This window comes from Aulostomus chinensis, chromosome 21 (assembly GCF_037954235.1).
Source record: "Aulostomus chinensis isolate RoL2024-O1b breed Wild chromosome 21, RoL_Achi_v1.0, whole genome shotgun sequence".
Taxonomy (NCBI): Eukaryota; Metazoa; Chordata; class Actinopteri; order Syngnathiformes; family Aulostomidae; genus Aulostomus; species Aulostomus chinensis.
In genome coordinates, this window is record NC_141340.1 from 5,539,777 (window position 1) to 5,566,768 (window position 26,992).

At 43.4% G+C, this 26,992-nt stretch overlaps 1 protein-coding gene and 1 long non-coding RNA gene across 2 annotated transcripts in view; both read right to left on the reverse strand.

Moving 5' to 3' along the window:
- Positions 1-13,362: 13,362 nt before the first annotated feature.
- tmx3b (thioredoxin related transmembrane protein 3b) overlaps positions 13,363-26,992 on the reverse strand; it is a 111,870-nt gene continuing 98,240 nt past the window's right edge. Inside the window, exon 16 of the mRNA XM_086191284.1 lies at positions 13,363-13,575. Within this exon, the coding sequence (XP_086047410.1) occupies positions 13,552-13,575 (24 nt within the window). The 3' untranslated portion in view covers positions 13,363-13,551. The remainder of the gene's footprint in view (positions 13,576-26,992) is intronic.
- The window catches only part of LOC147241440 (uncharacterized), a 52,377-nt gene continuing 43,505 nt past the window's right edge, over positions 18,121-26,992 (reverse strand). Inside the window, exon 3 of the long non-coding RNA XR_015110870.1 lies at positions 18,121-18,274. This is a non-coding gene — a long non-coding RNA (uncharacterized LOC147241440). The remainder of the gene's footprint in view (positions 18,275-26,992) is intronic.

Below are 26,992 nucleotides of genomic sequence, written 5' to 3' on the forward strand. Positions count from 1 at the left end.
TTTTAAATACAAAATACTCTGTGTACAAGCCAAATATCCACCCTGAGTAAAAGTATAACGATAGTCATCCTAAATAATAATAATAATAATATTAATTGGGTTAACCAAATAACTGATTATTTGAGATCATAAAAGATATCCCATCAAAAAAAAAAAGAAAAAGTAATCGCTCCTTCACCGCCGTGCCTGGATTTAGCTTGTAAACACATAGAAGTGAGTAACCAGTAGAGGGCAGGAATGAGTCGTGGCATCCAGAAATTAAAAGAAGACGAACCTCCAGAATTGATGTGTGTGATTAATTTAAATTAATTCCAGTAAATGTAATTAAATTGATCGTTACGGCGTGCGGGAAGCCAGATGAGGGTACGGGTCCTGGTTGCTGCACTAGCTCCTCCTCTGGCGAGTCGGCACCAGGGGAAATGCTACGCCATCCCCCTGGTGAAAGCTTGGGTGAACTGACGATGTGCAACAGGGAGATTTAGACGCAACAAAATGAATAAAAATGATATAGAAAGGTATGTACCTCTTCAAAACAATGGTTTGTTTTATTACTCAATGTGATTTTTTGCTCTCCTCCTCCCTGCATTATGGAAATGTGGTATTCGCGCATGACACCGCAGGAACTGTAGCATGTCTGGGAACTGGGGCAGCAGTGACGAGGCTCATCTCGCCCATGGAGCTTCAAAGAGTTTTGTTATCGCAGCACGCAAGCCGAGCATCAGTGTGTTCCTGATCAAACACTACATTTGTCACTCTAGAACTGACATCGAGAGGATGGGATTTTTCTTCATCACACCTACAGAACTTTTCAAACAACACGGTTCACTGACTCAGAGGAAATGCTTTGTTGGAATTCAATACCGATGTAAATTCACTCTTTTGTCTTTATTATAAATAATACAAGTTTCATTGTGGTGACTTTGCCAGACGAGATAAAATTATGCAGGACAATGGTAAAAAAAAAAAAGAAAAGAAAAGAAAAAAGAACGTTAGCTGGAGGCTTTGAAATATTGCTTGTGTTTATTTTTTATCTACAGCTTTCCTAAATAATATTTCAAATAATATTTCTTTTAAAAAAAAAGAGACAGTTTATAGATAGTCCCGCCTTAGGAAACCGACGCGTCTCTGGTGCTTCATAGGCTGCAAGTGTAACTCAACACTAGTGAACGATCGACAAAATTATTTATTACAAATAGTTACACACACACACACACACACACACACACACACGCCCTTGCAGTCCAGGGATGGAACAGATGCTGCCAGTGCACCCTACAGGAAGGTGTCTCAACCTGTCAAAGCAAACAGATGCATATTAAACCACCTGTTTAGGCCCTATTAAGTAACACATTTGTCCTTCTGGTCACCCAGAGTCAATGTGCCTTTGGGTCCTGGTTTACCAGCTTTTTGTCCGAGGTATTAAAGTGAGTAAACTTGAAATAGTATTTGTGTCTAAACTTAATAAGGTGCAATGTTTCAGCCACTGGGAAAAAAAACAACAACAAGAAAAAAAAACTGTCTTTTTTTCTGAAGAAGTTATAATAAGAATGAGTTAATTAAATGAATTTGATTGCAATTATGAGGGAAGTGTGTGAGAGTCCTCTCCTAATGTTGATCTCTCGCATGAGTCCGCAAGAAACTGATGGTGTCCATGAGCACGTGCTGGAACACACTCACATACCCACACACACATTTTATAAATAATACATAAAAAAAAGCACCATGGCGACCGATTTGTTAATTATTATAGCTACGAGGCATTTATTGCACGGGCCTTTGAAAAGTCAGTGTTGCTGGTTTGGGCGTTTATTGCCTCCACTTCGAGTTTAAATCGTCTCTAAGTGTTTGGTACATGCAAGTGCAGTCAGATTAAAAGAAAAAAGGAGTGTCTCGAATATGTGTACATGTATGTACAGGATTTTTGTTTGTTTGTTTGTTTGCATTTTCCTCTGTGTTGTGCAACACTAAACACACAATTGCAAATTGGACCAGACCACTGATTATAGGTGGTAATGACCTCAGGTGAAGTGCAGCACCGAGCCGAAGACAAACACCCGCGGGGAGGGCTGGAGGAATATGACACGGAGACGCAGAGCCGAAGTCGGTCCTCGGAGGTAACGAGGCAATCGCTGTTGCAGTGTGTGAATTACAGCGGCGGAACATGAATATTTAAAGAGTGATCAGGAGAACGCTCCATTATGTGAGCTGCTGAGCTGTTATGCGGAGGCTGATTATGAGAGCAGGGCTGCTTCACGTGTTACCGTCGAGCTGCCACAATCAATCCTGCTCTGTTGTGAACGTATACGCAAGCAGACGCCGTCACTTTCCTCGCAACCCCACGATGATTCTCGGGGAAATAGGAGTGGAAATTGTGAAATCTTCAACCTTCTATCGAGCAGAACAGTGTGCTTTCCAAACCTGTCATCATAGATTGCATCAGCGCTCTTCCTTGCTGCTAATCTCAGGGTCACTGCTGCAAATTAGACTGTAGCACTGATAAATTACAGCGTCAGCCCACTCCAGATTATACTCTCAATTTAGGTGACTTTCCTCCAGCAGTGAAAACGGACTTTATTTTTAAAGACTTCTACAGAAAAATTACAGCTATAAATATGAAGCCAGCTGTTATAATTTATTATCGTACTTAATGTTAATAGATCACCTTGCCTCAACATACCCAACACCAAGGGCACGTCAGGTCAGTCAGTCGGGTCTCTGCGTAATCTTGTTATTTCTGAGGTCCGGTGTGAAAGTAGCCTGATGATAAAATACTCAGTATTTCTGTTTTAATTTGTCTTCTGACTTGGCTGGAGGATTTTACGTAACCTGGGTGATATAAACTCCTGTCTACTGGGGAGTCAAGCTTGTTTTTCTCCAGGCTATGAGGCAGATCACACTCACATCCAACGAACAGGAACAGGAAATCTTCGACTTCTTCACGATGCCTTTGCAAACCTGAAGTATGATATCACTTTACTGCTTTGTTTACATTTGTTCTGTCTCATGAATCGTGAATTACAGCTGCCATGTGAACCATGTAACTAAGTTGTGCAGAGTAAAGGTCAACTCTATATGCACTTACTCATGGTTCAGTTATTTTCTGGATTATTTTGGACGAGGGGGCACTTGGGTCTGAGTGCTCTTGGCCCACTTCATTTGATTAGTACGAACACAAGTGTACCGTGGAAGCCTTGGCCAAGTGAGCTTAAAAGGATGGTCCTAGGGCACGGTTCATGTTTACTGGTCAGCAGAATATATGAGGCAACCATGCCAAAAACAAGGTGGGCTGCTATGTGACACTCATCAGCCGGTCTGATTCTCCCTGTAGAACAAACTCGAGTGGCACTTCGCATGTAGAGCCGCCAAGGCCCTTCACAACATCTCTTCCTACCTATCCGTGCGTTACGACCCCTGCTGAGCCTTTGAACTGCACCACAGATGTTAAAGCAGGAGTGGAATATGAGAGAAACGTGGTCCCCAAAATAATCAAACCAGCCGTAACAAAATGAACTCCTTCTTCTTTGTGAGTAGAATCTGATTGGAAATCAACTAGGTGTGTAATTGCCAGCAGCCGTATTGGACTGTGCACTTTTGGACGCAGGAAAGACTTTACTAATGCGACAGCTGACCAGGGGGGGCAATCAAGCCTGGGCAGGGTCCAAAAGAGTTGTAACTAACCTCCAGGTATGGGTACCCTCAAGATGCTGGAATGTACTGGAACTTTTGGACTTTTTTTTTTCAATTTCTCTTTTTAAAAGCACATTTTTTAGTACATTACATTTGCATTCTACTTGCACGTGGGCATGTTATCTATGCTCAAATGTGACAGACGACAACAATGTGAAGGGTTAATTCGTCTTGTGAGCTCGTTCAGTGTATCCTGGTCCAATCAGAATTGGTCAAAGCCCCATTCAGCCCGTCCTCATTCATTGGTTGTTCCAGTGGCTGCAAAGGACGCAGTAACCAACAGCAATTAGTGTGTGCAATTAGTGTGAGCAGTTATGAGTACAGTGGGAAAGTCTACTTCACGTTGGTATGTTCCACAGGCGGATTATTTGGTTAATCATTTTTGAATATGAAAAGTATACGTTTCATAAAGTGGACTACACCACTGACACGTCATTGCATCTTTTTGGCATTAGGATACCTTGGAGTTTTAACTGTTAAGTCAGTCAGGGAACTAGAAACACCAACAAATGTATCACAGGAGAAAGACGAGTTTTTTTCCCCTCTTTCATTCTCAGCGAGCAGGCTGCCTCCCAACCACACGCTTGCGATGGAGAGGTGGGTCAACAGTGATGTGTTTGCTTTGCCCAGAGGGTCCAAGTACTCTTAAATAACCATTTCCTACTGGCCAGGATGCTGAAAGCTGTGTTCCTGCTTAAAAACATCTTTGGCCAACTGAAAGCCCTCGCGGACATTCCCAAAAGAGGCCAGGAAAAGAATTAACCCCCGACCTTTGATCCTCACTGTGAACAAGAAAAGACCCTTCATTAAAATGTTCAAATCATCAATGTGAAAACAATTAGTGAGCTCCTCCATGGTGGGCTTTAATATCAGCGGTTAATCAGCATGCCCCTTTATTGCTTACAATGCGATGAGGGGATATTACTGAGATTCGGCTTTACAGGGTGCGCCAAGTGGGCGCTTGTCATTATAAAAACTCCAGGCATTTGGCTCTGGCACACAGAGCAGTCAGACAGAGCCAGAAGCAACAGTATGGAAGCCTAATTGAACTCCGTGATTCCCTCTCAAGGGCTATTCTCAGTGCTCATTATCTTACCCTTGTCCCTGTAAAGACCAGATGAGTTTGCTTTGACTTTGAACCCCCCCCCCCCCCACCCCCACTCCAAACAGGTCACTCAAGCTCTCTTTGTCCTTTCATCTTCCCTTTGGCTTTTATAAATAAGCGGCTCTGCAGTTTTTCTCCAGAGGCATGATTGCATCACTTCAGACAGCTGCCAGCAGTGGCTCGACTTAGTACAAAGTGGATCCAGGCAACTCAGCTCTTATCACGTTGGTCGTATGTGTGCTGAGTATGCCGACCGACCCGAAAAGGGTAGGAAAAATAGGAACTTCTTTTCTTTTAATTACACTCGTCATTGTTACGACTGACACCATGACACCTGTTTCCCTGAAAAACTTGACGTACATCTGTTGGTTTCCATCCTGCATCACAGGTGTAAAAAAAAAAAAAAGGTTGGAAATGACGGCAACAAATCTGGTATGAACAGCAACCTGCACCACAACTGGACACGAACGTACTGTGAAGCCAGAGATCGGCTCTCCCGTGGTCTTCACCGGGTTCTGTCTTGTAGGGGTTAAGGAGATGGGCTCCTCAAGAGGACGCACAATTTTATCATTGGAGTTAATGTATCATTTTTATGACACGGTGCCTGAAAATTCCAAAAAGATCCTTGTGGAGAGCTTGCAAGTGGTCTCCAGAGACACATGCGACGACACAGGTTCAGGTGTCAGCTCTGTACTCGGAGCATCGCACCAGGGTGTGAGGGGGGCCTAAGACACTCAGCTGCCATATAATCTGGTAATCTGACGTTTTCCATTTGTACGCCAGCAGGATTACACCAGAACGACCAAGCCAAACAATCTGGTGAAAGGAGGAATCCATTAAATCTGGGGGAGGTCTGGATTTTTTTCCCCCTCATTCCTCTTGAAATTGACAATGGGTTGATTCGAGGTGAAGTTCATGACGTCTCGATTTACTATCAACAAGCCTGAGAAACCTGCCGGTTGCTCATAGCTACAAGCTACCAAAAACTGTCACGCTTCATAAAGTCTAAAAATAAAACCTAAAGTACAACAATGGTATAATCTGCAGTACATTTTACTGAAAGAAAGTTTTTAAAGCAGTCAAGAAATTAAACTTTTTAATCCTTAAACGATAAAAAGCTGTGAGGTGGAATTCAACAGCAAGGCTTTTTGTTTTTCCTAATTAAAAGACGTATCATATAATCTTTAATTAGCAAATTTATTCAAAAATGTTTTAATGCCACATTTAAATGCAAACTTCGCGTGATTATGACTGAGAGCTTGAAGTGTAGAGTTGTTCTATACCCCTGGTGCGCGGTGGTCCAAACCTCTAGGGATGCGTACTTGACATCGCCCATGAGTCCATTTATATTTGAACTTTTAAAAAATGACATTTTGCTTTAAAAGCACTCAAATAAAACACAAAAGGTATAGAAATTCATGAGGATGAGGCGTCTTATTTGACCAGTGTTCTCTCCATAAACCAGGTGATGCATGTGTTGCACGTAACCTCCATGAAACACACACCTGTGTGTGAGTAGAGTCGATGTGAGTGCCTGCGTTCTGATGCACTCCAGCCTCAAGTGACCTTGGACACAAGTGAGGCCGAAACGCTCCCCGAGTTATTTTTCATTTATTACAGCACACAGGTCATTTGTTGAAAGGGAGCCCTCCTTTTAACTCGGTGACCAAAACTGCCCTGCAGTTTTGATTTTTCTTTTTGCCTTCAACCCCCCACCTCCCACCTCCCACCAACACCACCACGCTTTCATATCTTCTTCTATACCCTCACACCCTTCACGCCTTCTGTAAGACATCTGTACAAACCACGCTGGCGCCTGAGCTTTGAAGTTTGTTTCAAAGGTACATCAAAGGCAGCTGGAGCGCAGATACGCCGATGACAGAGCTCATTTAGTTACGCCCAATTTCACACAGCATTTGGTAAATGTAGGTTATCGATTTAATTGTTGAGATGGATACACAGAAGCAGGACCACCTCTTCTCTTAATAGCATCGGCTCGATATGTCTCCTCTTGACGGTGGAAGTACATCACAAAGCTAATTTGACACTAAGAATACATTTACCATTATGCATTTCACTGAATACTCCAGCTCAAGATGTACAACACCTCACACCATCTACATCACACTCCAGTGTGTCACTCAGCTGCGGCTCTCACACACCTCATACACGCACATGATGCAATTAACTCCTCAGCTCCAGAATCCATTGACAGGCAATTATACTGTTTAAACATATTTGAATAAACAAACACACACACACATACACACACACCCTTGTATTCATATCTTTGTGAGGACTTTCATTGACGTAATACATTCGCTAGCCCCTCACCCTAAACCTAACCATCTCAACTGACTGCCTGACCCTGACCTTGACCCTAAACCTAACCAGAACCTGATTCTAACCTCGACCCTAAAACCAAGTCTTGACCTTCAAACGGCCCTTTGAAGATGTACGGACCGGCTAAAATGTCCTCACTCTGTTGGTTAAATATGTATTGTAGTAATCAATATGTAGCAAGAACAAGAACACACACACACACACACACACACTCCATAGTGGAACCTAAGTTAACCATGTGTTTACTGGGAACCATCAATATTGAATTTTTGAATCTTTAAGTGGTGGGGTCATTTAAATTTGACCTTTCACCTCTACAGATAGAGGCCTCAAGATATTAGACCGCAAACCCACTTGAGTTCAAAGCTCATTTTTCCTCCACGCAAATGTAACAATACACAACGTTTAAATGATTTCCGACGTTGCACCGAGGGCAGGTTTGACTTCACGTTCAAGATTTTAAGTGAATAATGACGGTCAGCTGGTACCTCTGCAGTTGCTAAGAGTTCTTCTACTTGAAGTGGACCTAGGATTTGATGCTGGACTTCCTCTATATTTTTTTTTCTTTGGGTGGTGGGGGTGGACACAGCTGTCAAACATGTCCAGAATCTTTCATACGCGTTCGACTCAGGTTAAAGCGATACGTCAACCCAAAAAGTGCATTTTACACTTCCATTTCACAAAGTGCTGACCCTTCCAAGTAATGACAAATGGATGTTTTGAACTCACACAGAAGTTTTGTGTCCCCCCCCCCCGTATTTCTTCTCTGTGGCTCCAGAATGCCAGCCATGTATAGTTAGCTTGAAGCTAATGGCGACTTGGCAAAAGAGCAAGACGACCCAAAAAAAAAGTCAGCTCACAAACTCGCAGGAGCATCATCCAGTATAATCCGCCTCCTATTTATCTCGCTGTATGATCAGTAATCCACTGTTTGTGTTGAGCTTAAGACACAAAAGGTATAATAAATCCTGGGTACAGGATTAGAGCCGGCTATTGACGTCAGTTCCACACGGTGGCTAAACTGTGTTACTACAAGTATGGCGTCCATCAAGGGAGGCTAACAAATACATTTTCGCGTAGATTTACATCGTGAAAGAAGCTGCAGTAAAATGGTGGATACTTTTTTCCTTTTAGCTTCACCACCCCATGAAAAGACTTGTTTATCTGTCATAGCTTTTGAAAGTCTAGAGGGCCCACAAGATTAAATCATTTCCAAATGACAAACCAAGTCAGAGTGTGCTTGCTCTCGTCTCCCGGGCTTGCATGAACACCAGCGTTTCCTTCCCACCTGGAGGCTGAACCGTTTCTGCTTCATGTGCCACTCAGCCTCCTTCACAGGAGTGAACGGGGCCCCTCGTCTACTTCTCTGATACAACCACGGCGCAAGTTTGGAAAACGCACATTTACCAAGCAAAGCATCTCACATGGAGGCTCCGACACTTGACAGGAGCACCAACCGTGAATACAAAGTGGATCCATTTATACCACTCTGCGCCGTAGCTGGCGAATCACTCCCGCTAGTCCGGGAAGTTTGTGACAGCAAATGTGACACATCAGGAGGAAGAAAAAAACAACAACCCTGAAATCTCAGAGAGAAAGTCAGTGGAAAGGAGTAAACCGCCTATTTTTAGCATGTTTACCTGTGTTTAATCTCCTGCATGTACACGCGTTTTGTCAAACACGTTTGACAAATTACCAGGTTTTTTTTTTTTAATCCAAACATCCTGCAAGTTAAAGATTTTGTGTGTGTGCACCTTTAATATCTTAATGAAAGAATCACCTGTAAACTTCAGTCATAAGCAGCTGCTAAACACTTTGCCAAAATCAGTAAAAGAAAAAAGCGGAACACCCCAATAGGTAGAAACACTAGTGTTAAATCAGTTAATAATAATATCGTTTATTCGTATTTGGACATGACGGAGGGGCACTTGAGCTCGTGTGGCTGGGCCATCACATAACAACAGACTTGAGAGGACTTAACCAGACAAGCCAATCTCACTGTCATCCTGCAGCTTCTAATACCTGCATGGTAAATAAGATTAGGTCAGCATTCAAGAAAAAGTGTCAGATCAATCTGAGATTCATGTGTAACTGGGATTTTTGACATTGTTACATGGGATAAAGATTCAATAATAATAACACACACTGGCAATATGACAGGAAGCAAAACGGTGTAACTCCTGGATTAATCTGCTGTTTCTCAACAACAGATGCAGAGAAAATACATTTGTCTTGCTTGCTGAAACGGTCATCGACTGACTGGCAACTAGCAAGCGGACTGATTGATTTTCAAATGTGCATCTCACTCGTCCAACATTCTTCCTTCAAGCTATTCTTAAAGTTGTAAACAGCCTTTAAAAGGAGATTAAGATAATTACTCTGTGGTCATAGTAGCAGCGTAGGTTCCTTGTGTTGACCTCCGTATGGAGCGAAGTCCTTGGGAATTCTAAACTACATTAAAATACGTACACACACACACACACACACACACACACACACACACTGCATCCCAGAGAGCTACTACTGTATGTCCCTCCACTGTGCTTTGATCTGATTTAAATGAAGGCTAGCCTCAACAAAACGGCCTCTAATTATTTTGTCCGACTCTCCAATGAGAATCCACACGGGGGCTCCGGTGGAGGTCTGTGGGAGCTGCAGCTGAAGCTCACTTTCTTCATTTTTCCCTGCAGTCTATAAGCTCAAAACACCGCAACAATGAGAATCAAGAGAAGTGCTTGCTGGATTAAATAATATTTATTTAGGGGTCAGGGAACGGAGAGTGAAGTTAGTAAGGTCAGAGTTTCAGGAGAGTTTATCGGTCTTTACCCCCCCCCCCCCCCCCAAAAAAAATGGCACCTGCCTATTAAATTTAATCTGCCCTCCATATCAACATATCAGCTCTGTGTTGTAAAAGAAAATTTAAAAAAAAAAAACTTGTAAGAGAAAAATGGCATGGCAGCCTGCCATGCCTCTGCTGAGTCATTACAGTCTTAGCAAGACAGAAATCTCCTTCCAGTTCTCACCTCTCAAATTCACCTTGACATTTCTGGCTAACGACATTGTCGACACAGAGCTTTGGACTCTTTACGGATGTGGTCGTGTGCGTTCCACGTCTGTGACCCGACCGGTAACTGGTTCTTAGACATACCGTAATTATGCAGGTCCCTGACAGCTCCGAACTGGGTGCAGAGCAACATTCAGTTTTTAACAGCAGACACTTAGAAGAACTAAGATTTAGGGACTAGCTAGAAAAAGTTCCTTCAGTCTGAAAGTCTCTTCTGTTGTGTTATTACTTCCACTGGCTGTAACCAGGTATATTTAACATCAGCCTTGATGGAGTGACTCGCACGTTGACCAGTGTCGTAAATGCCTACAATCCCGAACAAGAGTATCACAGTAGTACTGTAGTAGTATCGCTTCTGGGCCAGGAGCTGTGTTCTGTGTCACTACAGCAGGCTGTACATTCCACACAGTAGTGGTGGCAGCCGGTCTCCTAAATCGATAATAACTCGCCGTTTGGGGTCGACCAAAACGTTGGGGGGGGGGGCACCTTCATTTGTTGTCACTAACGACATTTCAATTGAAATATTCAGGTACTTAGCTTGAAATCTGCATTAAATCTACATTTCCACTCATGTAAAAGAATGAATTAGGTCATTTTAGATGTTATTATAGGATCATAAGCTGCATGCTGTGCTGCATCTCTATGTTAAACAAGTATAAAAGTAGTGATCCGGGGAGAGCGGCGAAGTGTTCTTATTTGCTCTCTCTCTCCTGGGGTTATTCTCCACTGAATTCATGAAGCCTGTAAATGTCTCATGTGAACAGCAGGGGATAACTGCTGTTCTTTCTTGGTTTGGAAGCCTCAGAAGCCTGCCTTTGATTTCTCTCTGCTCTCAACTTTGCATTGATACCATCTGGCAGGAATATTGAGCTTGTGAGCAAGGGAGGGGAATCATGGAGTACTCCACTGTCTGATTAATCATGCTAATCATCGGAGAGGGGTTAGAAGTCCATTAACCTGTTCGGAAACACCACAGATTGCTGCGTCTCTCAGGGCACGGACCCAGCGGAGCTCCAGCCACAGATGGGGAGCCAAAAACTGGAGAGGAGAAACACCTGTGCTGCTGATGGGTGGAGGAGAGTTGACAAAATACAGTGCATAAATACAGCTGCAACCCTGCTACCAGTCAAAGAACCATTAGGACACCTGCCTCCGTTTTTGTCTACAGAGGAAGCGGGACGACCTCACGCTGGCTAACGTGTGGGCTAACATCACAAATAGCCACTGAGGAGGCCAGCGTTTTCATTTAAATCATAATGAGCTGGGAGATTAAAAAGGCAGCCAAATAGCACAGCGGCATCTAGTTTCTCCTGAGGCGTCCAGCAAAGCAACATCAGACTCGTTTCATTCTCCCTTACAACTAAAACTCGTGGAAAACAAGCCACCATCATTCAAACTGAAGCCACTTATGGTGAGCCAGCAGTGTCACCATTGTTCTGGTGACAAAAAAAAAAGGAGTTTTCAAGAGAAACATTCAGACATTTGCAACAATAAACGACAAAAGTACGTTTTTTTGGCGAGACGTTGGGATGTTTGTTAGCAAAAACAGGTATGTTTGGCAGGACGCCAAGACGGGTTTTTTTTTTTTTCAAACATTCAGCTGAAAAAAAAAAATATTTTGTGTGATGCTGAGACAACTGTAGCCGTAAATCTGGCAACAAAACCAGGTTTTTAGTAAGACTAAAAAAAAACAACAAAAACAGATGTTACTTTCAGCAAGATATCTGGACATTTGCAGGCGTGGTTCTGGCAACAAAACCGGTTGTACTTTTTAGTAAGATCTTGTGACATTTTAATGAGAGATCTGAACATTTGCAGCTACTGTTTTGGCGACTGTTTCAGGTGACCTCAAGACTTTTTCGGCTGTTATTCCGGTGACAAAATATTGGTTTTGGCGAGACATCGGGAGTTTTGCAGGCATCCATCTGGGACCAAAAACAAGTGTTTTAGTGAGACATTGGGACATTTGTTCCAGATGTTCTCATTCAGGTGCCATGAGAGGAAATGAAATCACTAAAGGGCTGTGTTTTCACTTTTTGTAAAACTAGGTGTGAAAGAAACGCCACAGCTACTGTTGTTCTCATATTTCAATTTGATTCCTCTGAACAAGAGAGAATGGTGTTTTTGTGACCGCTGCCAGTAATCAAAGCGTCTATCTGAAATGAACATGGTAGGGACATTTTTTCTCTCCCTCAGCACAAAAGCAGCATTGCAGTGTTCAATGGGGGTGTTTTCCTTCAGACTGCCATGCATTTCTTTCATGGGTATATGTGAGGTTTTGTGTGGAGATTTAAAAAAAAAAAAAAAATCCTTGGAAATATCGAAGGTTTGGCAGCAGCAGCATCTGAATCAGATTTCTTTAGTCTCTAAATGTTGATTAAACCTTCCCAAAGGCAAAAATCCACCTTCAAACACACCCGTATCTTACGGTGTCGTGAGTATTTCTCTCCCACACTCAGAGTTTATAAGGCTTCATGTATCCAGAGGCACTATCCTGGAGGTTTCCTCAAGTTAAAGTTTTTTTCTTGATGGTATCAAGAGCTTCTGCCCCTGGCATTGTTGTTTCCACCTTCGGGAGAATCGATTTGTTTGTGTTCACAAATCCAAATTGAGGAGATAAAGGTTACTAACTGTAAATGCGCCGGCCCCCTCACCGATAGTCTGTGGGGACATGAAGATATGAGCCAGTCTCTTAACACTCTCCACTCGTGTCTGTGTGTGGGTGAGGCAACATGCAAAGGCAGGAAATACAGAGTCTACAGATGACGGATCTTTCAGAAGGGATGAGCAGTTTTGGAAATAAACCGCTACAGATTCATTGGAGCGTGGAAAAGGCACTGCTCCCTTTATGTCCCATAATGTCAATACTGGTTCCAACAACCTACTTTTTTTTTCTTTTCTTTTTTGCATTTATTCTCTTTTTATAGCATCGGCTGAATTTCTTCAGTCAACAGTATTATTTATATGGCTATACAGTATTTGTAAGAAATATCCGAATCTCTACGATATCTTCCATTCTGCTTATCTTAACGTGTTTGGTGGATTTGGAAGATAAGAGAGGTCAAAAGTTTACTGTTGGTTATGAAAAATGAGTCTTGCACGTCGAAATATCCCAGCGCCATAGCATAATATTTAATGGATGTATAGAAGCAGCAGGGGAAAGAAAAAGAACGAGTTTAAGTCATCCACAACTCGCTTGACTGGCTCAACATCTTTGCACACATCAAATTCCATAAAGGCCTTGTTCTGTTTTCTTCGTTCCTGTTGCGATACCTGTACTGAGAATCCGTAGCAAGCTTCCAGACAGCTGAGTCAAGCTGAGCGTTCCGGCAGTTATATACCCTTCTTCTTGTCAGCTGCCGTTGGCTCCGGCTCCCTGTACAGGATAAGAGGTTCACTTAATGAATCAAAGAAAAATATGTGAGGAGAAGGATTGCGAGAGGCAACCTTTCTGATTACGACAAATCAGTGTATCGTCAAAATGATACTGCAATGCTGAGTAATGTTGGTTTGAGGTTACAGTCCTTGAATACCACATTGCAAAGTCTGGTGTTTTGTAAAAACTAGAAATGACATTGACCTTTGACCACCAAAGTCCCAGTGGATATTTGCGACAAATTGGGAGAAATTCCCTCAAGGTACGACAGAGATATGGGTTCTATGTTTAGTGACAGTGACCTTTGACCACCAAAATCTTTTTAAGTTCATCCTTCAGTCCTCAGTTTGACATTCGATCCAAATTTGAAGAAATTCTCTGAACGCCTTCCAGCGAAGTCACAGGAATGAAAATTTGGACGGACGGACAGAAAACCCCAAATCATAACTGCGGCGGACAGAGGTCGTTTGTTGAAAATCTGTAAGTCTTTAATCCAAACACCAGGCCGCACGGTTATTTTTCGTTTCCTGCAGACGTCATCACATTCCCCCTGTTGCTCGGGTCAAAACCTACTTTCTAAGGCTGTTAGAGGAAATCCGCACTGAAAAGCTCTGCACATCAAAAACTTCATTTGTACCTGTAGAGTGTAGTGTGATGTGAAGAGCCACTGACCGAGTGTCCATATTTGATAAAGCCAGAACGAGTTGACTAGCGGGTCATATAAACTTTGATATAAGTGTATGTTTGTGTGAAGCTCACTCCAGTACAGATAGTTTTTACCCATAGTTGAGTGGTTTGCATTGAGCTTCGGTTTTCTGACGTTTTCTCATGGCCGTTGAAGTGAGGAGATGCTATCGCCAGCTCCTGTAAGCAAACTTTCTGCTTTTGTTCTCCTGATAAGAAACAAAACATCTCTCAATTCAAACAGACTTAATGTTGCTGCAGATGAGAGGAGTCTTCCCGGCGATTCATTTGGACTCCTATGAATAGAATACCCTGCCCGTGAACCTGCTGCAGCACTGATCTGATGCCGGATGTATCAAATGCCTCACAATGCAAAGAAAATATACAATTAAAGCGCATAAAGATCTTTTGCTCGGTCAGTTTAGTGTGTCGACTAATCACCCGCTAGACTGAGCAGATTTTGAAATGCAGAGGCTCTGCTAAACAGCGTTCTTATCTTCCCTTTGCAGATCTGAGGAGCCCCAGATTACTGTATCGGATTCTTGAGAGTCATTGTGTTTCCATTTAATTGTCAAGCAAATTTCAAGCAAACAGTGGATATGTCACCAAAAACGACATAAGCATTAGGTGTGTTTCCCTGAATTGGTACGTAGCGAGTGGGCGGCACGGTGGTGCAGTGGTCAGCACTGTGGCCTCACAGCAAGAAGTTTCCGGGTTTGAGCCCTGGCTCCAGCACGGGATCTTTCTGTGTGAGTCTCCATGTTCTCCCTGTTCCTGTGTGGGTTCTCTCTGGTACTCCAGCTTCCTCCCACAGTCCAAAGACATCAAGAGGGGACGAGGCTGATTGATACTCTAAATTGACCGTAGGTGTGACTGTGAGTGTGAATGGTTGTCTGTCTCTATGTGTTCGCCCTGTGATGGACTGGTGACCTGTCCAGGGTGAACCCTGCCTCTCACCCAAAGGCTGCTGGGATAGGCTCCACCCCCCAGTGATCCTTAACAGAATAAGCAGTAGAAAATGGATGGAGAGATGGATGGATGGTACGGAGCGAATAAAACAAGCTAGCAATGCCACCAGAAGATGGAGGTGTAGTTACTGTACACATGGCTGTAACAAACGGCAGAGAGGAAAAGAGACAACTACGAGCAGGAGATGAAGAGATGTCTTGTGGATCTACAGTTGGCTGGGCAAGTTGTAATTGTTCTAAAGTCCCAGCTGGTGTGACATATCTGTCTGGAGACGAGGCCAAAGTCTGGGATGACACTAGTGGAAGACCCGGTCAGTCACATGAGTTAACGATCCATCTCTTGTTCCACGTATTTGCTCTTTTTTTCCAAAAAAGACAGAAAATTCTGCGGAATTGGAGACTTTTTTTTGGAATCTTGCAGTTACTTTTTCTGACATGCCTCAAAAAGGGGTACCCAGGTAGTGCAGTGGTCTGTTGTGGCATAGCCTGGCACCTGTTTAATTCCCTAGTGAATAGATGTGTGTAAGAAGTGCCTAAAATTAAGTTGTTGGTAACCCAACTAGTGACTTCCTTTGGATGCTTTAATCTGAAATAAAGCTAAGTTTATATTCCCAACATTTTGCTTTGCTAACCTTCCATTTTACAATTTTACATTCCCTTTTTTAGTCACACGTTAATTCCTTAATGGTGCCCCACAAAACAAACAGAACGCATAGGGAGTGCTTAATGGCAGGCCAACAGCAGTCACATTAGAAAAACCTGTCACAAACCCTACATGGTCAATATATCACTCAGGGCATTATGTTTCTGGTCCAACCCTGATAGGATGCAGGCCAGGATGAACATCGGATCTGTGATTCATCACTATAAACTGCATAACACGAAGGCAGACCAGGGAGGGAAGAAAAGAGGGAGGCTGGAAGAAGTCATATTAGGAAGAAGCTCACATCACCATCGGATTGATTGATGGGGATGAGGAATCCATCCTGTCATGGTGCAATTACAGCAGTCCAACAGGATGTGTTTGAAGGACAGAGCCGCAGCGGGCCGCGGACCAAGAGGATGAAGTGATTTGTGCTGAAGGAAACAGCAGAACAAATGATGTCACGGTCTTGACTTTGTAGCTGTGATGAGATTCATCTTTCTCACTAAATATTTCCCTGTGAGAAACCCTTGTGCTGTTCGCTAGATTTCTTCATTATCAAACACCTCATGGCCACTCACTCATGTGTGACAAATGTAGCAAAGGTTAAGTCTGTAAGTGAAGCCATTTTGTCCCCGATTATTTTCACCGGCAAGACATCAGCAGGAGAAACCAGTGACGCGGCGTTTCTTTGTCAAAACAAAATTGAAGTTCTCTTCTTGTAAGGTGCCATAATCTGGCATTGACTTCTGTGTTGTTTTCTTACTGCTTTATTTTGTTGCACATCTAGTCGACGGAACAATGGACAAATTAGTTGGTCAGGAAGGAAGAGACCAAATAAGGCCAGCAGGCAGGAACCGGTCCTGGAGGGCAACTGGTCCGTTACGTCCCGGTAACCCTGCCCAAGACCATTCTCCTGGGAACAGAGGAATGCAAACGGTGCAGATGCCAAATGCGGAAGTCTTAATTGAATCAGAGAATGGACGAGCCACACCACTGTGGCCGCTCGAAAGAAGAGGCCTCCATTGGGTCACCCCAGTGAGCAGTCACAGGGTGGGAGGGGCGCGTCAGGACAGACCTCACGTGTTGAAATATTCACTTTACTTGGTTGTTCTTGCTCGTTTTCATTGTGATCTCACGCCCTAACCAATGGAACCCTGCAGGGGACACGGAGATAGAAATCAGTTGTAGGGGAAAAGTGTATTTTTACAAGCTAAATTTAGGTCAATGTAGGTCCAGGTCGCTGAAACCAAAACAATGAGCGCAAACCCGTGGGAGAGAGACACTGATTTGAAATACAAGTAAAGTTTTAGGATAAGTGAGAGACATCTGAAGAGTACCAGGGGACACGCCCTTGTCACATAGACTACTCTGACCGTCAAGTTTTTTGCAACAAATTGAAAAATAATTGATATTGGGGGGTTTCCCAAGCAGTTTAGAACCACTTCAGTTGAGCCGTAAGTACTACATGAATACTTTGATGAAACCTCAGAAAAGTCCGCTTTTCTTTGTGGACCACGATTTTCTTTCCTTCTCTCCGCGTCCCCTCCAGGGCTCCAAACAACCCTGCTTCCATCCCATCCATGTCTCACTTCTTAATCAGTCCCTTGTGTATCTGGTGAGGGTATGCAATGATGCAACTGTCTCCTAGGACAGAGTTGCAAAACTTACTGCAATGTTGCTGCTTTAAGTTTCTGGTAAAAAAAAAAAAAAAAAAAAATAGTTCGGTTGAACTTGACAGCAATCCTTAAAAACTTCCTGAAGAACCAGTGGAACAGGAATAATGACATGTAGCCAGGAATCCGGTTTGATTGTGACAGTGGGGAAACACACAAGGCAAAGCCTGAATGTTGTGTTAGATCACCCGTGTAATGGCTCACACTCCAGGAGCTCGGAACATTGTATTTTAGCGAAACATTGACACGGCCATTGAACCAAACAACAACACCCACTCTGGCTGTAAACATTAGAGATGAGTGGGTGCCGGTGGTGTTGTTGTCTGAAAATGGTGGGCTACCGTTTCTCTCCAGCCATTCAAGAACGAGTGGGAAAGGAAAAAGAGGCAATGTTGGGAAAGGGTTGAATGATGTCTGTGTAAAGTCAGAATAAAATGAATATTGAATCACAGTTAATGTCATTGTTGTGTTCATTGTGTCTCATTCCGCGTGTACTAAATTATTTCCTTGTTGCAAATGCTTTTTGCGTGTATGTTTTTTTGCAAGAATACACAGAATCATGTATTCTTACTCGTGTGTGTGCGCGTGTGTGTATGTGTATTTATGCACAAACATATAAAATGTACCAAGTGGGTGAGATATAAACTCTGAAGTGGAGCATTTATAGGAATATGCACGCTATCCTGAGACCGGTATTTCTGTTCCTTCGCCGAGGTGGTCGCCGCCGCCTGTGGAAAAAAACAAAAACAAAAAAAAAAACAAAGCTGTTGATGGGTTTTGAGGCTTGACATTTTCAGGAAAGGTGGCTGATGTCAGCAGCCAAATAAAGGGGAAAACAGTGAGAAGGAGAAGTTTTCTGTTCACTGCGTTCTGCGTGTTAAATGCATGTTACATCTGCAGCATGTTTCATTTTGCTACATCTGGTGGCTTATTGATCAACTCATGTCAACGTGTCAGAGATAATAAGCAGTGTTATGTGTCTGAGCGGCGTGGCCTCGGGGCTCCAGCGGTTCCCCACGCCTGACTGCAGGCTTCATCGCCTCACTGCTTATACTGAATTGAACACACGGCTTCCCATCCCCGCCAAGATTGTAACCAAACCCGTTTGGAAGCATTAGTTGTCAGTTCTTTGAGACACCATGAACCTGGTCCGGATCTCCTTGTGGATTTTCTACTGTGTATCCTGGACGTCTAGCTGTGACCTATCAAAGTCCCATTTGGACTGTTCAGGTTTTAGTTCTGGACTCAGTTCATATTCTCATGGACCTTAAATTTCAGCCGCTGTGGTTTTTCCCTGTTTTCCTTGATGTCAACAGTGTGAGTTCTACAGATGGAACCCTTTGTCACTTATTTTATTATGAAATCTACTTCCCTTCTGTGTGTTCGGATTTACTTCCTGTCTGTTTCCCACCTTTTTTTTTAGTGATTCACCAGTGCCTCTTTAGTTTATTGGTCCTCATCAGCCTCGTTCCCTGGAGTTCTCTTGAAGCAACTGTTTCCGTTCTAGTTTTATTGTTCCGCTTTTCCAATCGCTCCATCCTTGTTTTTGCTAGCTCTTTTCTCCCTGTGATCACCTGTTGTTTTTGTTCCTTGATTCCCAAGATTCATCAGTTCCTGCTTGGATTTCCTTTTTGGGTCCTGTGAACGCCCCCCCCGCTCCTTCATGAGCCAATAAACTAGCCTACTTACAGTGACACATATCACATCCAATTAAAAAGCTCCACACAGCACCACAGTCGAACCACCGCGTCCTGTCCTCTACAGGCGACCTGGTGGGCAAGCAGGAGCTTTTACTACAGGAGTAAAAATATGCAAACTGCCAGTTTCCCTGATTTTTTAACATGTTCCCCAGGTCTCAGCCACGCCTTCTGTTTGTACCCCCACCCCCACCCTCGCCCACATTTAGACTATATTTTTCTCCACATCCACCAGACATTTTTTCTCCCCTGTGGGTCATTTGGACCCCTGCCGGAGCCTTATACTGCCAACCCAGGTGGTGCTGTATTCCTTTGAGAGGGTGTCACACACCAGCTCCCCCCTTGATGTACAGCAGATTTTACCAGTCTGCTCACTGTGGGCTTCAGCTACTTGGAAGAGAATCTTGAATTTTCAATCGACATATCATTTAGTGTCTGTGTTTGGACCCCTAAAAGTCCTGCGGAGGCCTAAACAAATGAAGTGGTCGCCAATGTTGGAGATACAAGAAAAATTTCCAATGACAAACCATAATTAACCCAGTAAATCTCAATGAATAGCAACAAATGGTTTGGTGAGCTGGCCAAAAAGAGCAAAAGCAGGAAAGTTCCCCAGACCAGCCCACATAGGGCCGTCGGACCTGGGTCCCTTCCCCCTACCCCAACCGAACCAAAACCTAACAGGGAACGAAAGACACGAAAACAGGACTACCAGTCTCACCAGACAACACAGCTAAGCGCTTAAGTCGTAACAGCCACTCAAACAGGAGGTGTGTTGGCTGGAGAGGGGGAAAGCGAGTCCCCGCCTTTATTTAAGTACTTCCTCATCAGCAGGTTGATCAGAAGCACCTGAGAGGAAACGGCTCAAGCTACATTAGCAGTATTACAGGGTCACCAGCAGGGGGCACGGAACGCAGCAGGGTGGACATCCAGCTTCCCCCGGAGTTCTTGGGTCAGTGAACGTTTTCACACCAGCCTCCTCTTCATCTCAGCCTAACTTGCTGTTGTACGATTCAAATTAATTCTCTCGTCTTATCAGGGGACCTCCAGATAAGCCCCCCCCCCACACACACACACACACACCCCCCTTTGTGCAAGTCATCTGCTAACCATTGTGCACTGCTTTCTAGTGTGTGTTTGTGTGTCCTTGTATGTGTGTGTGTTTTTTTTCTCACATTAGAAATCAATTCTGCATTCCAGACAACTTGATTGTTGATGTTTCCTGACCTCCTACTTGAAGAAGTACACCGGAACGCTGCTCAAAGTTGGCATTCCTGCTTGGAAAACTCACTAAGAATTAGCGTCCTGGTGTCTGTGAAACAACTCGATCACACACACGGTTGTCAAGCATGTCACCACAGGAAAGGACATCTGTGTGTGTGATCTTCCTCCGCACCACAGTTATTCTGAAAAACCTTACAAAAAGAAAAACAAGAAGAAAAAAAAAATCATACAACATTTATTGACTTTGGTAAATCATCTCCTGCTGAAGCGTGATGGGAACACAGTGCTTTTATACAACACATAGGCAGGAGGCCGTCATCTTTTTGTTGTTGCCATCCCACAAAGAAATCAGTATATTTACTGTTTACATGCAACTGCAGCCTTCTGGAATGCCTTGAAGTCAGAATTTTGAACTGGGAGGTTGTCTGGAATGCAGCACAAGAGCAAGTAGGGGGCAACTTATGCGCAGCAACACTGCTGCTGCTGATACACGCCCTCCGTCAATAGGTATCATGTAGTAGTTGTACTTCCTGCCATGAGGTTTATTTTGTATATGGTAAAGTGGCATAATTGCACAGTTAACATCCACTTTCCCAGCTGTTTTCCAGCCGATGAGTCACCTCTTTCCTGTTATTTCAGCTCCTTCCCCAGCTTCTCGATGCTGATGAGTTTATCCCTGGTTATTCAGAGGAAGGGTCCGGCTGTATTGATTTTTCCACACATGAAGAATTTGAAAATTCGCCTAAGCTCTAAATTATGAAACGGTTGTTGTTGTTTTTTTAGCCCCCCATCCTTGCAGCTACTCTCGCAAATTCTAATAAAACTTGTCAAAATTGCGAACTATTTGGGGAAAAAAAAAGAAAAAAAGAACGTCTCCGTGCTTCCTGGAAACAAAATGGGCTTGAATTTCAGCTCAACGCTCAAGAACTGCGCTCGCAATATGTCAGATCTTTAATCGTCTTTTTAGATCGTTTCTGTCGCCAAATTGGAGCTGAAATGATTTAGCAAACAACAGTAAAATCCTTCAAGCTGGAATTATATTTAGGCAGATGCAATACAAGGCCCTCAATTTAGGCCTGCCAGTTTTGGTGTACGAAGGCCAAACAAATCCTTTTAAAAAGCACAGCGCCTTCATCGGCATTGTTCCAGGCTTTTTCATCCGAGGCAGTCCTGCTGATGTTTGCACTAGATTGAGCTCAGACATGGAACAGAAAATGTAGCTTTCAAGATGTAATGGAAAAGCTTTCACCATGTGATGAAGGAAAAGTGAGTAAATTGCTGCGTGAGTTTCCAACAGGCAGTCGTGTTAAAGTCAGTGTTACAGTCATTACTCTGCCGGTACGCTACAAGTTTCTCAGTAAAGTCGATGAGGTCAGGCAGGGGTGACCCCGCTCACTTGAGGACCCCCGTCAGCAGTCCTGCACATCTGCAAGGGACCGACCTCGAGCTGAGTGATTTTGGGGGATTGGTGATGGATTTGCAATATCCTGCCTTACTGTACCTTCAAATCTGCCATTTCTTCTCCTTCTGTCCATCCAGCGTGCATCAACTCCCTTCTCCTCTAACTTTATATCCTATAACTCTCAAAGTTGTGTCTCAGTGTGAGACGCTGAGCCTGACATCACTGCTGGACTCAATCCAGTCTAACTGTCATTGGCAACAACAAAGAAAAAACAAACAATGGAAATCGATGCCAATAAAGATCTACAACCCTTGTTCAAACCGGCCCTGTGATATGTCACGGCGTATTACCATCTGTCATGATGTCATATTGGAAAGCAGAAGATGATCTAAACTGGCTGAGGTAGGAGAGGAAAACATTAATTTCATCCTTCATTCAGTGACAGAAGAAAGATTTACGGCGTCCTTTAGAGAAAACATCAATAGTCCGCCGGTGCAACACATTAGAGAAGTGCAACGATATGCAAAGCTGTCATCAATTTTAGAAAATCTGGATCAGTGAATCACTCGTCTTGAGAGGCGCGACCCTCGGTGACCTCTCCTCTAATTAAATGTGCATTTATAGAAATTATAAAAGACACAACTCAGATTGAAGCCGTACCCACAGCCAAACCTACCGTAACATTAAAGTCCTCAATGGTGAAACTATTCTTTTTCATTATATCATCTCTTATTGGCATAATTTGAATTTTATGTGCTGACATTTGACTACTGACAAGGAGGATATATCTTGAAGGTGGGAGTTGAAAAGAAAATCATAATATGTTGCGTCTCAAGGTTACAGAGTATACTTTTATTCTAACTTTTATTTATTTATTATTATTTATTCCAGAGGTTTGATTTGCTGTCTCCCATTCCACTGTGGATGTCTTAAAAGTATGCAAATCGCAGCAGTCAAACCTGGTTCAGACGTTCAAAACTGCAAAAAAACAGCAGTCTCAGTCTTTTTAGAAACATGTCAGATGCATCTTTTATCAAGATAACGGAGCTCAAATCCAAACAAATACTGTCCTATGCTTTATACAGTCTACAATTCTACAATTCTACCATTTCATTTAGCAGACGCTTTTGTCCAAAGCGACGTACAACACAAGCAAGCAACATTCTATGTTATATTTTCACAGCCTCACTTTAGTCATTGACAGCCTGTTCTTTTGGCCCTACTATTTCATTTGTGTAATTTCCTTTTTATTCATAAGCATATTGTATTGCACTGTGCTGTCTCAGTTGAATGTATTTTTATTGTTGCTGTCAGATTAACTGTTTACCTCTTTGAAAGGCACAATATAAATCCAAGTTATTACCGGCGGCAACAAGCAGAACAGCCCAACCGCATAGAAGTAGGAGAAATGACTTGCTCACACGACCTCAGCATCCTTCTCCTCCTCCTTTTGTTGTTTAGATCTTTCTGTTAGTGAAAAGTTCTTGAATTAAATTGACTTTTGTAAACTTTATGATGTTTCAATTACAGTCACGGCCAATTTAGGATCAGGAAGAATTAAAAACTCGGTTAAGGAAACGCGGCTGGCAAAATGAAACACATTGTTCCAAACGGGATCCGAGCTCGTCCCCAGCTGTCATTGCTGATCTCAGCCACCATCACAACCTGGAGGCCTGATGTGGACTTCTACCAACAGTGACCAATGCCTGTCCTGTGAGCGCCCACCTCAAAAACCCATCCATCCATGGTGGACGCCGCTTTGGAGTGATGGGAGCCTATCAGGTGAAACAACCGTCTCAAATTAGCCTCATTTCCATGTCTTTAGTGCATGGGACTAAGCCAGAGAGAACATGCAGACTACTGTCGGATTCAAACCTTCTTACTGTGTAGCAACAGCACTAACCGCTGCACCGCTACCCCGTAAAGTAGAACTTTACGTTTCCACTGGCTCACTTTGGTCGGGTTGGTATGGGTGCGTTTCCTCCAGCACTGGGTATCACGTCAGTTTGGGTGGACTCACCGGCCGAGAGTTCCCCGGCCTATCTTGTGTGCGACACAACAACAACAACAACAGACAACGTGGAGGCAGCGCTGTGCCTGTTGCTCAGTTTGTAGTTTTTGCTTAAACTGAAAGTGAGGGACAACAGACGGGCAAGGCTTCAAGCGGCAAAACAGAGCACCCAAGAAAAGTACAAAAGACTTCACCAAGCGATGACCAGTGTTCCACCAAGGGCTGATACAAGATGACACCAAGATGATACAAAGTAGACGACATGAGCAGGAAAGTGATCCAATCAGCGCCCCGCTACGTGTTTACGTCACGTTTTAGGCCCCGCTTAACTTTCTTGGAACCCCAGCAGACCGGGGACCAAAATGGTAACGGTTAGTACCGTGTTGGGGCCAGTGGAAACAAGGCCAAACCGACCAGACCTGAGCCGGAGTGAGCCAGTGGAAATGCGCCCTAAGCAACCCTGGTCAGTGTTTGATCGTCCTGGAACGGCGGCCTCCCACTGCAACGGCAGCTTCTGGTGTTCACCATTGATCCTGCTTGAACTTTCTCACCACACACCGAAATCATCTTTTAACAAAAGTGCAGTTGATGGAATTAGACGACGTTACAGTCCTTTTAACACTGACCAAAGACAATTTAGGTGCTTTCATCTATCATCTATCGATCATTTCTCTGGCGAGGACGCTTTGCTCGAGAACATCTCTGAATGCCATTATGACTCCAGCCAAGCGCGGAACGGGACGACATGTCAATTATTCTAAGACAGGACGGGGCCGCTGAAGGACAGTTATTGCTTTGCTTTATGGCTCAATAGATTTTTACATTAATATGCAACACTCTTTTAACTTTCATTATTAGCCTCTGGGCAAGACCAGTGTGTGAATGACACATAACAAAGAAAAGAAAGCCCATCTCCCGTGTTGAGCACGAGTGAGAAAATCCAATCGTGAGCTTAGGAAATGAAAAGAGCAGTTTGATAAGCGAAATGACCGGGAATGATTTTCTTTTTCCATCCCTCAGTGCGGAGCGGCTCCATGAAAGGCCAAGAGTGTCTGTCACGAGTGATTCTGTTTTCATAGAGTGGTCTAATCCAGGCTCTCCATGCTGTCAGGTCCACTGCCTCTCTATTGTGTTCCTTGCCTATCTGATTATCTACAGCATTACAAGTGGCCAGAACCATATCACCTCATTGTTGAGAGAATAATATGTTTTTTTTGGCAGATCAGAGCTTTTCAGAATCATGACTATGAACTAGTTTGAATGAGTTCACCTCAAAGTCTGTGGAGAACTGTAATGACATTCATAACCTTTCCGGTGTCGCCTGCAGCAGCCACTGATGATGTATTTCCCTTTGGGTTGCCAGCATTATGGGCCTCAGCTAAAACATTGGTTTGTACACTTTGAACATTGCGACTTTTCTATTTCTGAACTCTGATGTATGAATAAACAGGAAAAAAATGTATGGGCTCATTGCTGACATTGACTTTGATGAAATTACCTGAAATAACTCTCTCCGCTTTTAAGTAAATGGAAATTCAACTCATTTTCCGACTTCATCCTTCAAGGCGAGAGCATAATTGGACATATTTGTGGAAACATCCAGCAAACATCAATCCTCTGGGTGGAGTTGTACCATAGCAACATTACGTATCCAAAGCATTGCTAGGAGACGTCTGTGGTGTACTACCAACATTCCTACAAGCCTACAAAGTATTGTTTATGTTCTTTCAGTCCTGTAATCTGCTCTTTGTATGAGTTACGTCGCCTATTTGGATGCAACACAATGCTACTAGGTTTGAATTCAGACCTTCAAGTAGAAGCTAGCAAGCTAGCCTTTGAAAAATAAGCAACATGCAAAACATGTTGAACCTTTCAAGTTTTGATGCTGTTCCTAGAAATATGGCAGTTCCTCTAATGATTAAAATAATGATTTTATTTCAACGACTCTGCATCCTACTTGTACAGAGTTAAACTGCGGAATCCTGGAAGGACCAAAGAAAGACTGATTTTGCAGTTTTTTTTCTCAAAAATTGCAACAAATTTATCCATTTCTTTTCTATTTGCGATTTGATGAGAAAGACGCGATTTGTTTGTTTGGTTTGGCAGATCTTGCATTAACGTAAGCAACTGCTGAATTGCGATTTTCTGGAATTCCAAAGAAGGTTCCATCGTTCAAGCTCACCCGGTGCTGATGTTGCCAATCCGTCTGATTCAAACAGTAAATAGACTTTTATTGGTTGTCTCATTTGCGCTGAGCTGAAAAGGTGAAATGCCTGGTTCCTCCCTCCAGTTGGAGGACATTGGTTAGATGAGGCAAACGCGTACAACCATGTCCACTTGCCCTTAAATGTCCTCAAATAACCACGACCCAGGTGGCTAAGCATCACGGACACAAAACAACGGTTTTATTTGTAGTTGTAGAACATAAAAACATTGACACTAATCATTGGTCATTCACCACATCTTATAATAGCTCATAAACCAGAGCTCGGTCTCATCACCATAACAACCCCGTCTCCAGTCTGATCATCACGAGTGCACAAAAGATTCTGTACAAATGGCAGCCAAAACATCCCTCTGCAATCACACCGATCGCTGTGCGAGCCTCTTATCAGGCCGCGTGCACCGACAGAGCCTGAAGCACAATCAGATCCGCCTCATGAATGAACAAACACAGACACTGACTGCTGCTTTGAATTTGATTGGGCAAAAAGTGAATTACTGGAGGCACGCTGGGAGTTTGGACAAGGTTGCAACAAGTGGGGGTGAGGAAACTGCATGCGAAGTGTATTATGAATGATTCCTTTGCCCCTTAAAGGCAGTCATTAGAGCTCTTAATCATAAGATATTGCTCCTTGGGTAGCAGCAAGCCCAGCTGTCCAGCATAATTGAGTGGCGTCGCGTGCTTGTCACTGTGTGAGGAAATCATCCCATCCAAGACCATTCCATTTCCAACACTAGGGAATTTTATCTCTTTTCTGGAAAAAAAAGAAAAAAAAAGGAAGCGTGGATATGGTTGCTTTTGTTCAGAGGGAAGAGTATTAGATTAGGTCGTATCCACTAGCACAAGAGATGGCGAGTGATATTTCACTGTTTACTCCAGTGACGTCCCCGT